Raw genomic sequence first — 15,288 nt, 5'->3', positions numbered from 1 at the left:
CAACATTTATGTTGAATTGGTCATTGTCCCTGCTCCATGAGGGCGGGGCTTTGTTTCCTGATACAATCCCAAAGCCCTGGGACCAAGCCTGGCACAGAACAAACTCAGTAAATATTGTTAAATAGGTGAATAAAAATCTATGGGTTTTGGTTTGTTTTTTTAAACAATGTATTGGCAGATCCTAAAAAGAATGGGAATACCCACTATATGTAGAGGTTCATTTGTTACTACAACATTTTGGTGGGCAAATTCAAATGTACATATCGTATGGTTCCCAAATTCTATGATGTATAATATAGGTAATTGCAGGAAAACACAAGTATGTTCATTGCTATATTGCTCTTAGTAATGAAAAACTAGACACAATGTAAATGTCTACTAATACTGTTGCACTTTTAAAATCCGATGGGCTGATATACAATCTTTTAAAATAATGTACCAACATGGAATGAGGGCCAAACTCATTGTGGATACTTATGGTTTTATATGACCAGACTCCCCCACCTTTATCATCGCCCCAACTTGACCCCCTCCTTGCAGGCCCCAGAAAGGGCATCTGACTCACCCTACACCCATTGAAACCTCTTCCTGGGATCTGGAATTGACTAAGGTTCTTGGATAGTCTGGTTAAACTCTAAGGACCTACAAATTTTGGACTTGCTCTTGGCCATATTCATTCAAATGAACTGAGGAATCAAAAAGCCTGTCTTTAGTGAGAGGGAAAAACAAAGTTGATAACAAAGAGAAGAAAGACAAGAGACAGAAAAAGAGGTCTCACAGCATTCAAGGTCCATATTCTGGTTTTATTTTCAGGACCAGTTTGATTCATCTTCTTGATTTGCAAATACCACATATATTTACAAATGTATGTCTGAAAGAATCCACCTTAAACTATTAATAAGGATTATCTTTGGGTATTAGGTATAGGCAAGAAAAGGAGAAAATTAGAGCTTACATTTTTATTTCATATAATTTTGACTGTCTTTTTCTAAACTGCATGGGTGTCTTTCAAATTAAAATATAATGTAATTTTTTAAAAAATCTCATAATACCTCCAGTTTATTCCTGGTCTGCCAGAAAATGCTGGTGATATGATAGGAAGTGTTCCCCCAAGGTTTCTTTTCCTAAAAGGTGAGGTCCGTTGTGAGAACTTGCTTATAGGTAATAAAGTTGGTTGTTGAATGAAAATAATTTATATACATTTATTCATGAAATAATTTTACTATAAACATTTATACCTTACAGTAAGTGCCTGGGCAGGGAAGTAGGGGATTCCTGTTCTAGGGGCATCTAACACAGAGTTGACACTTTGAGAAAGGCTTCAAAATGAGCCCTGGGGAAGAAGAGTAAAGTAGAAAAAGGAAGGTGATGTGGAAATTGAATAGTAATCCAGCCAGAGGGATCAGCAAATGCTCTAGGTCTGGAAGTGAGAACTTAAGCGTGTTCAGCGAACTGACCATGGCATGGTAAGGATGGAGATAAAAGAGACCAGAGATGGGCATTTGAGAAACTCGAAAACCATATTCTAAAGAGTGGGTTGTGTACCAAGAGCAATTGAGAACTGTTGAAGGAAAGTAATTGCATTTCCCCAAACTTTCTGTGGCTCTAGAGATGGGCTGTGTGTAGCCAATTGGAGAAAATTAAGACTGGTGCAGCAGGTCAGTTGCCATAGGGCCTATGGCAACTGACCTGCTGCACCAGTCTTAATACCGCATAGGCCAAGTAAAAAGATATTATGATGGCCTGGAGAGGATAGGGGCTGCTGCTTCCTACCATCACCACCCGGAAGACACACTAATAAACATCTGTTGAATTGAGTTGACTGGATGTAGGCATGTAAGGGGTGGAGGGTCGCTGTAATTCCCAGCTGTCTGGCCTGCTGGATGATGATGTAATTCAGGAAGACAGAAAACTTTGGAAGGAAAAACAAAGCCGATTGGACTGTAAAGTTAAATATCTTTGAGACATTAAAGTGGAAACGTCCAATAGGCTGCACTGGCACCCAGGGCTTTGTGGGAGTGTCCCTCCCTTCCCCAGAAACGGTGCTGCCTGGGTTTGCTGTCCCCCAGGCCTCTGCAAAAGATATTAATGTTATCTAAATAAAATTCTCTCTCCAGCCCCAGCCCGCAACCCCACGCATGCGCAGTGGACAACCCGGCCTATAATTTTTCCGTAACCTGAAGCAACATCCTCCTAACTCTCCATAAAAAAAGGCGGGAACTAGCCAACAGGCTGGGAAGTGATGGGGCGCACTCATCTGCACGTCCCGCCCACGTCAGCCTCTGATTGGTGGATGTCCCTGGCTCGTGGTGGAGGCGCCCTCTTCATTGGTTGTTCGTCTCCTGGGCTGGTCGGCGGCGCCTGTCCGGCTCTTTCCTCCCCCCCGCCTTCCCCAGCTGCCGACGTGGGACTGGGAGCCGCTGGTGGTTAGCGGCCGCGGGTGGGTGCCGGGCAGCGGGCCGGGATGGGGGTGCTGCGGCTGCTGGCCGTGGCCCTCGCCTGCTGCTGGTGGCCGCCCGGCAGCCAGGGTAAGACGCTGCGGGGCAGCTTCAGCAGCGCCGCGGCCCGAGACGCTCAGGGCCAGCGCATCGGCCACTTCGAGTTCCATGGTAGGTGCGGGGGCGGGGAGCGGGATGAAGGCAGCGGGCATCCCGCGGGCCGCGCCCCCGGCGGGCGCGGGGATCCCGGTCCCGAGTGGCCAGGCCGGGACCTTCACCCAGCTCACCTGGACTCTCAGTGTCGCCCACAGCCCTCCTCGTACCGCAGTTCAGCGGACTCGGGGGAGGCGTTTAATGCGACCCCTACTGTTACTGCTCCCTACACCCCGGTTAGCACCCTCTCCCCGCCTGGGGATTGTATTCTGCACTTCAAAGAGCGTTTCTCCCACCCTCCCACACAAACGTAGTAAGATGGCACGCCTGCTGCATTATTCGAGATCCTTCCCTCAAAGAAGCATCAGTTGCTCACTTCTGGCTCAACCTGATGATAGACACTTAAGGCAATGTAATTGCGTGTGAGTTTAAGCCCCAGAACGTAGATGTCTTGGGTTTGTTATTAAGATCAATTCGATAAAAACTACTTACCACAAAGAGGTTTTGGAAACCAAATAAAACACCTGGTAATCTAGTTGTCACTATTGCTAGAACAGTTTAGTTACTCTGCTACTAAAGGAGTAGCTTAACTATGAATCACTAGGCCTAGAATTATGTTGACAGAAAATGCATGTAAGTGTGTCCTGGGAGCTTCATAATTTGTATCCTCTCTGGCCCTTCTGAAATGGGAACTGCATTCGATTCTTATCCTCTGGTCTCCTTCAAAAACCAGTAAGTCAACAATGAATGAATTTACGATTTATCCTAATTTTTACCATATTCATTTGTACCCACAAGATTTTTCTTGGTACACACTCTTGTTGGTACTCTTAATTTGACTACTACTATATTTTAAATAATTATTTTCCTTGATGGGGCTAGGATCCTTGGTTTACATAGTCTTTAGAGCTAAAAATAAGAATATTATCCTAGAGATGATTCTCAAGAGAAGATAATAGAAATGAGAAGCTATTTTGTGTGGGAGAGCAATTTAAAGTATTGGAAAGTTACAGAATTGGTGGTTAAAGGGAGGGAAGTTTTGTTTTGTTTTTGTTTTTTTACCCAAAGTTTTCAAAATAGCTGAGAAGAGATGCAACCCAGTTTTCCAAAATCCAATGTGGAATAGATCTTGGGTGAATAAAATAGAAACTCTAAAAACAGAGTTTTATTTTATTTATTTATTTTTGTTGTTAATCCTCACCTGAGGATATTTTTCCATTGATTTTTAGGAAAAGTGGAAGAGAGAGGGAAAAACAGAGAAACATCGATGTGAGAGAAGCACATTGATTGGTTGCCTCCTGCATGAGCCCTGACCAGGGCCCCTTCAGGGGAGGAGGCTGCAACCAAGGTATGTGCTCTTGGCCAGAATCGAACCCGGGACTCTTTCCTCCACAGGCTTACGCTCTATCCACTGAGCCAAACCTGCTAAGGCCAGAATTTTATTTAGATAACATTTTAAGTTTCTTAATCAACTTTGAGTTTGACAATGATAGCAATATCACTACAATAAATGGCACAATCTGGACAGTGCTGGAAGGTGTAGAATGTATGGAAGCTATGACATCGGTTGTTACCCATGTCTAGAAGCAAGACTTAGACAGTCAGGATGATTACCTGGTAAACAGGAGAAACATATGTAGTAAGTCCAGATTTCTCAAGAAAGCTTGCGGAATAGAGTGATCCAAGTATTTTAACACTCTCCCTCTCTCCCCCTGCCCCCCTTTGTGTATATATGTGTGTGTGTGTGTGTGTGTGTAATTGCAATTTTCATTTAATGCAAGGTTAATAAAATAATACCACAACTATACTGAAATAATTAACTCTGACTCAGAATGCAATTTAAGGTGTTAATAGGACCTTAAAGTCATTCTTAACTTTTTATAATTTATAATGTAATCAATTTATATAGGAGACTTACACATTCTTTGACACATACTATACATTTAAATTTACTTAAAATGTCTAGTCAAAATGATAATTATAACAAAAGTAAAAACAATAAGATAATTTTAAAATGAAAAAATCAGTCTCCTGCTTTACTTCTCACTTAGAGTCCATTTCCATAGGAGCATCTATTTTTTTTACATTTATTTTTGGACCTTAAATGTAGCTGATGTGTGCAACCAGACTCATTCTATAGTAGTCTTACAACATATTCTGAAAGTTCTATTGTAAAAGTCACATGTCAAATTTTGTCAGGTATAAAATGTCTACCCCAAAACTTATTTACTTAAACTTTCTTGCTATTAGCTATGCTTACTTTTTTACATTAAAAGTATAATTCAATTGCCTGTCCAGCACAGCTCAGTGGTTGAGCATTGACCTATGAACCAGGAGGTCAGGGTTCGATTCCCCGTCAGGGCACATGCCCAGGTTGAGGGTGTGATCCCCAAAAGTGGGTGTGCAGGAGGCAGCCGATCAGTGATTCTCTCTCATCATTGATGTTTCTATATCTCTTCCTCACTGGGGGGAAAAAAAAAATTAAAAAGTATAATTCAATATTACACAGCCATGTTATATTGAAAAACAAAAGAAACTTAGGAAATTTCTATAGATAATTTATGAACAGATGTTAAAGATGTGGAGTGGTTGTAAAATGAGGCGCAAACTATTACAGTGAAGATCCACATACAGCAAATGTTTATTCAATGAAATGTCATCAGTTAGCTGAAGTATAAGGAAAGGCCACACATTGATTTGGATAATTAATGTGCATAATCTCTTGACTTGCATCTGAATGGGATGTTCATTCTAATGTTATCTACCTAGTTAAGTGAGATTTAAGAAAAACTGTGTTCTTTAAATTCCCACTTTGATAAGTAGAAGTGAGTTGTCCTACTATCTTGCTTTTGTACAAGACCAAACTAGTTGATAACTTTTGTTCCAATGTCCAGGTGATCATGCTCTTCTGTGTGTCAGAGTCAACAATATAGCAGTAGCTGTTGGAAAAGAAGCTAAACTCCACCTATTCCAAGCCCAGGAATGGCTAAAGCTGCAGGAAAACAGTAATGGTTATAGTTGTAGTGAAAAATTATCCAAAGCTCAGTTGACAAGTGAGTATATCCTTTTTTTATTTGATTATTGGGTATGTTGTTTTCCTCCTTAATGTTAAATGTAGTGTTTGCATACCAGGATGTTTCATGACACAGCACACATTACACTGTGGTGATACTTCGGTAAGTTTCAAACTGAAGTTTAAGGAAACTGACCTTTTCCTTGATTAAAAGATAGAATGCCTTTTTTCCCCTTTATCATTCAACATTTTTGAAAATATATCCAAATAACTTATAAGGACATATTTTTTTCCTTCATTCAGACTTCTTACAGGTCACATTATTCATACTAATGTTGAAGATATATTTTCATCCAGTAGCAGCACAGAGTGAATTATAACATTTGTTGAATATTTATTATATGCCAGCACTGAGCTAAGCACTAAACAGGTATTATCTCAGTTAATTGTATTAATTTGGCCCAAGTGATGCTGTTTTGCAACATGTTATTGGAACATAGGACCTCGTCATGTGGTGACACAGTATGTCATTTTAGGATGTACCAGTACCACATCATTTGTAAACCTTTAGGTTTGCCTCTAGAGAGGTACTGCTTTTATTCTAGTTATCTGTATCCTTGAGCTCTTCCATTCTCATCAACACTATCTCATGCATTAGGGTGCTAGCCATCCAGAGTGCGTACAAACTTTTTAATATAGAAATGACAAGCATGTCCCATTCTACCCATTTCATTAGGAATATGAAGCATCCATGAGAAAAAATGGAAATTATCTCTCTTCCCTTTTCTCCCCTATGTTTTCTCTATCCTGTTTTCCATATTGATGGATCTCTGAATCTTCTTTTAGTCTAGTCAAGTAAAACACTGCCATTTCTAAACACCCAATCTTCCTAGCCTTAGCAGCTCTCTGGTTCCCTCACAAGGCAGCGAGCCAGAATAGGGATAAGAGTAGAAGTCTCCAGTCCATGACACCCATTGTGGGGATCTTTTATTTAGATTTGTCAGATGACATTGACAGTATGCTGAAGAAGTCTGAATGACTTAAGGAGAGACAGGTATATAAAGTTAGATACCTCAACCCTGAATTTCAGAACTTACCTGAGAAATTCGTGCAAATGCTCATTATCAGTTGTCTGTATGTGTGTGTGTGTGTGTGTGTGTGTGTGTGTGTGTGTGTGTGTGTGTGTGTATATATATATATATATATATATATATATATATATATACCAGTTTGCTCGCCTGAATGTTCCACATATGTATAAATAGTCCTTGCCCATCCAAACCGGGTCCTCTTCCAGTATTCCTGGTTGTAGGAACTGGGACCACCATCCATCTCGGACACAAGCTGGAAACCAAGGAGTTTTCCAGTACTCCCCTCTCTGAATATCTCTTAAATTCATCTAATTTTCTTCATCTCCACCTCTACCATATTATTCCAGGTTGTCATAATCTCTTGCTATGCTGTTACAGTAGCCTCCTGCCTGGTCACTGCAGCCATGCTGATGCTTCTCTGTCTGACCATTGCTTACCTGCCCCTCCGTCATAGTCTGGCCATTGCTTACTGGCCCCGCCCCACCAGCTTCATTTCACAGTAATGCCCCTTCCTGCCTCATTTTATTTGTAGTGCTTGTTTAATTTTAGTGTTATTCTGGACTTTTGTACAGGCTTTCCTCTTGTTATTCCCTCCCTTCTTTGGCTCCTCCCTCCTCTAAGTTAACACTTGAGTTTTTATAGCCTCTTGTTTTCCCTACAGCACTTACTATAGTTACCATTTTTTATTTTATTTATTTGTTATAAAAGCAAATCAGTAAGAGTACAAGTGCTCTTTTCGTCTATTCATTCACTCATTCATTCATTCATTCATTCATTCACTGAGCACTTCTATTGTTTCATGTATTATGCTAGGCACTAGTGATAAATCATGGACCAAAATACTGACACCCTTGAATCCATAAGGCTAGGGGGTGACAGAAAAGAATCACATCACTGTAAATGTGATACTGCAACTGTGATAAGTATTATGGATGTTAGTTATATGGTACTGTGAGAATGAGAATTCAGGATTCTCTAGTGCTGAGTTAATAAGCGTTTACTAAATATTTGTAGGGTGAATTATCATAGAGCTTAGTGCTTGAGGGTTTTTTTGGTTGGTAGGTGGTTTACTTTGTATTGGATACCTCAAAGTCTTTTTCTTTCTCCAGTAAAAACCAGGTAGTTAAAAGCTTTGAGCTGTAGGAAGGAGTTGTTTCTTTATATCATATGGCCAGTATTATACAAAATACTATATACACTTGCAAAAGCATAATTTTTGTATCAGTCATAATATGCCTTCAGTCACAGAACTTAGGTATACAGGAAGACAGTATGGTACAATGGAAAGACTGCTAAACTGAGAATCACTGCTAGTGACTTGCACTTTTACTTTGAGCCACACTTATCTGTTCAACAAGGAAGCTGGACTAGTTTTTTCTAAGGTTTCCGAAACTCCTAAAATGCTGTGATTCTAATTATAATTCTTTAGGATGGAGTTACATATACATAGGGCTGTAACTTATAAAACCTCTTGCTGTTGTTTCTTTTTTTATTTTCCCTTTCAATATCCCACTCTCTTGAGTACAAGAGTATTCTTTGGAATTACTGGAACAGAAGATCTCAAGAAACAGGAATTTTTGAAGAAGAATGTTGTTTTATTAAATTTTGGGTCCTAAAGTAAATTAAGTACTAGTGAGACATAAATCACTTTCTACTTATTTCATCAGTTCTTTTTCCAGTAACAAAAGCCAAGTCTTAAGAAAATGTATAATCTCTAACTTATATATATATATTAGTTGTTATTGTTTAGGAGCATTGGTGCACTGAAACAAAAAGTATATCCTTAAATTCATATCAGTGTAATAGTACTGCATTTTTAAATAATTTATCGTAGAAATAATTCTTATTTTTTGGACATTAATGAGATTTTAAGAATTAATAGTCTTTCACTTACTTTGTAATGAGTTCATTAACTATTCCTAATGCCTGTGTAAAACCTTATTGCTGCTATGAACAATGAAAAGACTAGCAGATTTGAAAAATCCCCTATTGTCAAATGTGGCTTGTCAGTTGAGTATACATACATTTGCCCAAATGAATGTTTGAGAAATTAGTTTTCAGTCTTCCTTTGTTCTCTTTTAGTAATGTCATAAAACATAAGCTTTAAAAATGATAAAATATTTTGTAGGTCTTAAAGCAAGCAAACAAGACATTTAAAAGCACTGAAAATATGTTTATGTAAAAAAATTTAGCAAGGAGATTAAGAATAATTTACTGTCAGGTTAGAAGAGCTAAATATAATTTTGCATATAAAACATTCAATAATGTCTTTGTACATCATGTGCATATATTTTCTTTTGTACATTTGTCATGTTTATAATTCCTTTAAAAGTTTTAGTATATTATTCTGTGTATTTCTGTTAACAGTATTAATTTCCTTTTATAATATTCATGCACTCGGGGGGGGGGGGGGTTGGGGGGGAGTGGGGTCCCTCAGCCTGGCCTGTGCCCTCTCTCAGTCCGAGCTGCCAGGGAGGCAGGCGGGAGAGGCTCCCGCCACTGCCGCTGCAAGCTGTGAGCCCAGCTTCTGGCCGAGTGGTGCTCCCCCTGTGGGAGCGCACTGACCACCAGGGGGCAGCTCCTGCATTGAGCATCTGCCCCCTGGTGGTCACTGCACATCATAGCGACCAGTCATTCCTCCATTCGGTCAATTTGCGTATTAGCCTTTTATTATAATTAGCCATATAACATTATTCTCTGCAATTCAAGTTTTGTTAATATTTGAGGTACTGATTACATCAGCATAGAACGTGTGCTGTGCAGCAGTCTTTTGTCTCAAAAACAATGAATATACAGTTTTGTCAAAAGGCTTGTTTCCCAGGCTTGCTGAAAAAGGCAGCAAGACAAAAAATTGAGGCTGTAACACTTTCTGAAGCACACTCTTATTTAATATGATGTAAGTCTGCATAATTTAAAATGAAACATTAAAAAGTGTATTGGTGAAAATATAATGGCTAATTTTTATATTGTTTTATCTAAGAGGAAATTACATAAGGGTAAGCTACTCAAGTTGTTTTGAACGTAAATTAACCTAAAGGTAGTGTGTGAGACACTACTCTCCTTTATATAAAGTGATAAATAGAACAGCAACATTGCAGAGCTTTTATATAATGAGGCCCAAATTATGTAATTGCAAGCTGTATATTTCTAAAACCTTATTTCTGAGCCATGTATGTATGTATGTATGTATGTATTTATTTTTTTAAATGTGTTTTTGTTGATTTCAGAGAGGAAAGAAGAGGGAGAGAGAGATAGAAACATCAATGATGAGAGAGAATCATTGATCAGCTGCCTCCTACATGCCCCACACTGGAGATGTACCCTCACCAGAATTGAGCTGTGACCTCTTTGTTCATAGATCAATGCTCAACCACTGAGCCACATGGGCTGGCGAGCCATGTATTGATTATATATTGAATTCTTACTAAAGGTCTTTAAATATTTAACAGAAATCAGAGTCTTTGTTACATTTTCCAGCAGCTGTACAGTCAAAAAACAACAGTATAAATGTCAGCTAAATTTAGATAGTCAGAAAAACAATGCTGTAATATTGTTGATAAAATCATCTTGTCCATTTTAACTGCTATTACTAAAATTCCCAGTTATAAAGTCCAAGTCCTCAAAATTTGAATCCTGACTAGATGCATCAGTATTTCACTTATAAAGACAATCTTATATAAATAACGTTTTTCCAATTTTTTATTAGGAACATTTTCAGTCATACAGAAAAGTTGAAAGTAAGTACAACCACCACTTGTACATCCTTTGCTTAGATTCAGTAATTGTTAATACTTTGTTACATTTGCTTTGTAGTTGGCATGCTGTGCAGGAAGTCTAGAGTTAGGAATCAGGCCTATGATAATTCTAAATTTTAAGAATACTTGACTTTGTACAGAATCAGACTCTACATAACATTTTCATATACTGTCTCATTTGCTCCTCTCAAGAATCTGTGCTAGCTAGGGCAGGTATCTTAATTGTACTACCGAAAAACAAATTTAGAGAGGTTAAGTAATTTATTTGCTGAGTCATATGTTGTTAAGTAGTAGGGCTAAGACTTGCTCTTATACATAGTGTGTGAGACACTCCTTTAACTTGGTGATGGTGTTAGTAAGTGCGTCTTAGGTCAGAATCATAGATTTGAATTGATAAGGGATCTTAAACATCATTTAGTGTTTCTCAAAGGGAGTTCTATTGGTATTTTGGGGGGAACAGGTCTTTTTTGTGAGACTTTACTTTGGATTGCATGAGGCTTAGCATAGCCCCCTCCAAGTATCTTCTCAACTATTATGACAATAAAACTGTCCCTACACATTTTCAGATTCCCTGGAAGGGAACTGGATTACCCTGGATTGAGAAATAAAATATTATTTTTTTTAGTGTAACCATCCTGTTTTAAAGAAAGGAAAAGGAGATTAACCTTTATTCAGCAACAATCATATGACAGATACCATGCCAAGTGACATATAATTTGGTCCTTACATCAGCTCTTTGCTCTAAGTATTACCTTCGTTTTACAGCTGAAGAAAGTGAGTCATTGCTTTTGTAATTTGCCCAAGGTCACATGGAAGGTAAGTATTGGAGCCAGGATCAAGTACAGCTTTGTGTGATGCCAACATTCATGAGTCCCCTCTCTCCCGCCACTATATAGACCTGACCCAGTGTAATAACTCAGAATCACTGCTAATGACTTATAATTCTTATAATTTCTTCTTCTTCTTTTTCTCCTCCTCCTCCTCCTCCTCCTCCTCCTCCTCCTCCTCCTTCTTTTTGCTTTTAGTGCCTTTTTTAAGAGTTGACAATTAGAAAAAGATTTTGGAAAATCTTTGGAAGGTATTTGTCAGTCATAGTTATTATATATGATTTTCTAAGTTGAATGTTTCCTTTTAAATTTAACTCAAATCAGTAGTTTTCCAAAATGTCATTGTGGTGGTTATACAGCATTTTGAATGTATTTAATGCCACAGAATTGAACACTTAAAAATCGTTCAAATGGTAACTTGTTTATTGTATATTTTACCACAATGCAATATACAGATCATGTATCATAGTATATAATCTTACTAATCAATGTTAAGATCATGTGCACGTGAAACCTATATAATCTTATTAACCCATGTCACCCCAATAAATTTAATTTAAAAATTTTAATGTCACTAACCTACTTGAACATTTTGAAACATTTAAAATTAAAAATCAGAGTTTCAGCAAAACCATTCTACTCATTTGTGGTGTTATATAGTACTATCATAGTGATTCCTTTGGTTAAGATACATTATTTTTCTCTGCTTCATGATATACAGACCATATGCCAATACTACAACAAGGTTTGAATTTCTAAGGCTATAAAAATTAAACAAGAGGTCTGGCTGGTGTGGCTCAGTGGTTGAGCTTCAACCTATGAACTGGGAGATTGTGGTTCAATTCCAGGTCAGGGCAAATGCCCAGGTTTGGGGCTTGATCCCCAGTAGGGGGCATGCAGGAGGCAGTCGATCAGTGATTCTCTCTCATCATTGATGTTTCTATCTCTTTCTCCTTCTCCCTTCCTCTTTGAAATCAAATCAATAAAAATATAAAACAAAAAAACCTTTTCAAAAAAAAGAAAATTTTAACTTCAAATACATGTGAGAGTTTTGCTTTGAAAGTTCTATCTTCTTTCTCTTTAAAGTGACCATGAATCAGACTGAACATAATCTGACAGTATCCCAGATTCCGTATCCACAAACATGGCACGTATTTTATGCAGACAAGTATACGTGCAAAGATGACAATGAGAATTCTCAAGAGGAAGATATACCATTTGAAATGATGTTACTAAACCCAGATGCTGAAGGGAATCCACTTGATCACTTTAGTGCTGGAGAATCTGGTAAGAATATACATTTAAATATATATCCTAAATACAGAAAAAGATCTAGCAGTATGTACAAAATTTTTTATGTTTTTAGATATTAAAAATTAAAAACTTATGTGTCTAATAGTAGAGAAATTATTAAATGAATCTTCTTATAGCATTTCAATAGCTATGCTATTAAGATAAAAAAGCAAAACACTAAATTTTATATTGTATGACTTGAAGTATGTTAGGAAATGTAGAAAAGAAGTACAGAATATTAACAGATTATTACCATACTAGAGGCCCAGTGCATGATTTAATCATGCACCTGGTGCACCAGCGGGCTGGCTGTCCGCCGGTGCACCAGGCCTTCCGAAAGCCTCCGGCGCGGCGGAGGCTTTCGAAAGGCCTTGTGCCGGAGCAGACAGCCAGCCAGCTCCCCCGCTTTGGCTTTTGATCGCGGGGGAGCTGGCCGGCTGTCCGCCGGTGCACCAGGCCTTCCGAAAGCCTCCGGCGCAGCCATGACACAGACGCTGAGCTCGCGGCGCCACTGGCGCCGCGAGCTCAGCGTCCTGCTGGCCCAATCAGCTACCCCGGCCACCCTGAGTCCCACCCCCTGCGCCTCCTGCTGGCCCAATTGTGGGCATAGCGGAGTGATGGTAATTTACATATTACCATTTTATTATGTAGGATGTTAAGTGGTAGAAATTTAGAATTTTATTTTATCCTATATATTCTAAATCTTTTAAAGGTGATAACCTAGCATTATTTTATTTATGTTGCAATTATTTTATTATTTTTTAATAAATCTTTATTGTTCATATTATTACAGTTGTTTCTCTTTTTTTCCCCCCATAGCTCCCCTCCACCCGGTTCCAACCCCACCCCATGCTCTTATCCCCCCCCACCACCACCACTGTCCTCATCTATAGGTGTATGATTTTTGTCCAGTCTCTTCCTGCACCCCCCACACCCCTTTCCCCCGAGGATTGTCAGTCCACTCCCTTTCTATGCCCCTGATTCTATTATATTCACCAGTTTATTCTGTTTATCAGATTTTTTATTCACTTGATTTTTAGATTCACTTGTTGATAGATATGTATTTCTTGTTCATAATTTTTATCTTTATCTTTTTCTTCTTCCACTTCTTAAAGAATACCTTTCAGCCCTGGCCGGTTTGGCTCAGTGGATAGAGCATTGGCCTGCAGACTCAAGGGTCCCAGGTTCTATTCCAGTCAAGGGCATGTACCTTGGTTGCGGGCACATACCCAGTAGGGGGTGTGCAGGAGGCAGCTGATTGATGTTTCTCTCTCATCGATGTTTCTAACTATCCCTCTCCCTTTCTCTCTGTAAAAAAAATCAATAAAATATATTAAATTAAAAAAAAGAATACCTTTCAGCATTTCATATAATACTGGTTTGGTGGTGATGAACTCCTTTAGCTGTTTCTTATCCGTGAAGGTCTTTATCTGACCTTCAATTCTGAATGATAGCTTTGCTGGGTAGAGTGATCTTGGTTGTAGGTTCTTGCTATTCATCACTTTGAATATTTCTTGCCACTCCCATCTGGCCTGCATAGTTTCTGTTGAGAAATCAGCTGACAGTCATATGGGTACTCCCTTGTAGGTAACTAACTGTTTTTCTCTTGCTGCTTTTAATATTCTCTTTTTGTTTTTTGCTCTTGGCATTTTAATTATGATCTATCTTAGTGTGGTCCTGTTTGGATTCCTTTTGTTTGTGGTTCTCTGCGCTTCCTGTACTTGTAAGTCTATGTCTTTCACCAGCTGGGGGAAGTTTTCTCTCATTATTTCTTCAAATAGGTTTTCAATATCTTGCTCTCTCTCTTCTTCTGGCACCCCCATAATTCGGTTGTTGGTATGCTTGAAGTTGTCCCAGAGGCTCCTTACACTATCATCATATTTTTGGTTTGCTTTTCCGGTGGGTGTTTTTTGCTTCTTTGTATTTCAAATCTTTGACTTGATTCTTGGGATCCTCTAGTCTGCTGTTGGATCTCTGTATATTATTCTTTATTTCAGTCAGTGTATGCTTAATTTCTAGTTGGTCCTTTTTCATATCCTCGAGGGTCTCACTAAATTTATCAGCGGTTTCTAGAAAATTCTTGAAAAACCTTATAACCGTGGTTTTGAACTCTATATCCTCCATTTCTTTCATTTGTGACCTGTTTCTTTGTCTCCGTATTTTGGCTGCTTCCCTGTGTTGATAGAGTGGCTTTGTGTGCTAGGTGTCCTGTAGGACCCAGTGGCTCAGCCTCCCTAATTACCTGAGGTGGACACTCTTGGTGAATCCCTTTGTGGGCTGTGTGCACAGTCTTGTTGCAGTTAAGCCTTGATAGTTGTTGGTATCACTGGGAGGAATTGACCTCCAGGCCAATTGGTTGTGAGGATCAGCTGTGTCTACGAAGGGAGAACTTCTGTGCTGGAGACACCCTTATGAGGCAAGACTTGCTTCAGTGGAGCTTTGGTGCTCACTGAGTCTGCCCCCTGAGTGTGTCCCTTATGGATCTGAGGAGTTGTAATCTGGATGGTCCCACTCTGACCACTGGGTACACTGGGTCTTGGATCTCCAAGGAGGTGCTAATTCAGCCTCTGCCTGAGGCCACCCAGCAGGAGCTATGGAGAGATCTGCAGATTTCTCTTCTTTGTTTGGGTTTTGGAGGTGCCCAGATGAGGCCCAGCTGTGAAGCAATGCAAGCTGCTGTGGGGCCTTGGGCCTTCTTTTGGATGTTCTTGGTCTCTC

At 39.2% G+C, this 15,288-nt stretch overlaps 1 protein-coding gene across 1 annotated transcript in view; it reads left to right on the top strand.

Moving 5' to 3' along the window:
• Nucleotides 1-2,397: 2,397 nt before the first annotated feature.
• Nucleotides 2,398-15,288, top strand: part of GPR180 (G protein-coupled receptor 180) — a 32,387-nt gene continuing 19,496 nt past the window's right edge. Inside the window, exons 1-3 of the mRNA XM_079779465.1 lie at nucleotides 2,398-2,609; nucleotides 5,486-5,644; nucleotides 12,364-12,564. Coding sequence (XP_079635591.1) covers nucleotides 2,465-2,609; nucleotides 5,486-5,644; nucleotides 12,364-12,564 — 505 coding nt within the window. The 5' untranslated portion in view covers nucleotides 2,398-2,464. The remainder of the gene's footprint in view (nucleotides 2,610-5,485; nucleotides 5,645-12,363; nucleotides 12,565-15,288) is intronic.

Source organism: Cnephaeus nilssonii (assembly GCF_951640355.1).
Source record: "Cnephaeus nilssonii genome assembly, chromosome: 8".
Lineage (NCBI taxonomy): Eukaryota > Metazoa > Chordata > Mammalia > Chiroptera > Vespertilionidae > Cnephaeus > Cnephaeus nilssonii.
The sequence above is the reverse complement of the archived record's forward strand: the minus strand, read 5'-3'. Positions and strand labels throughout refer to the sequence as shown.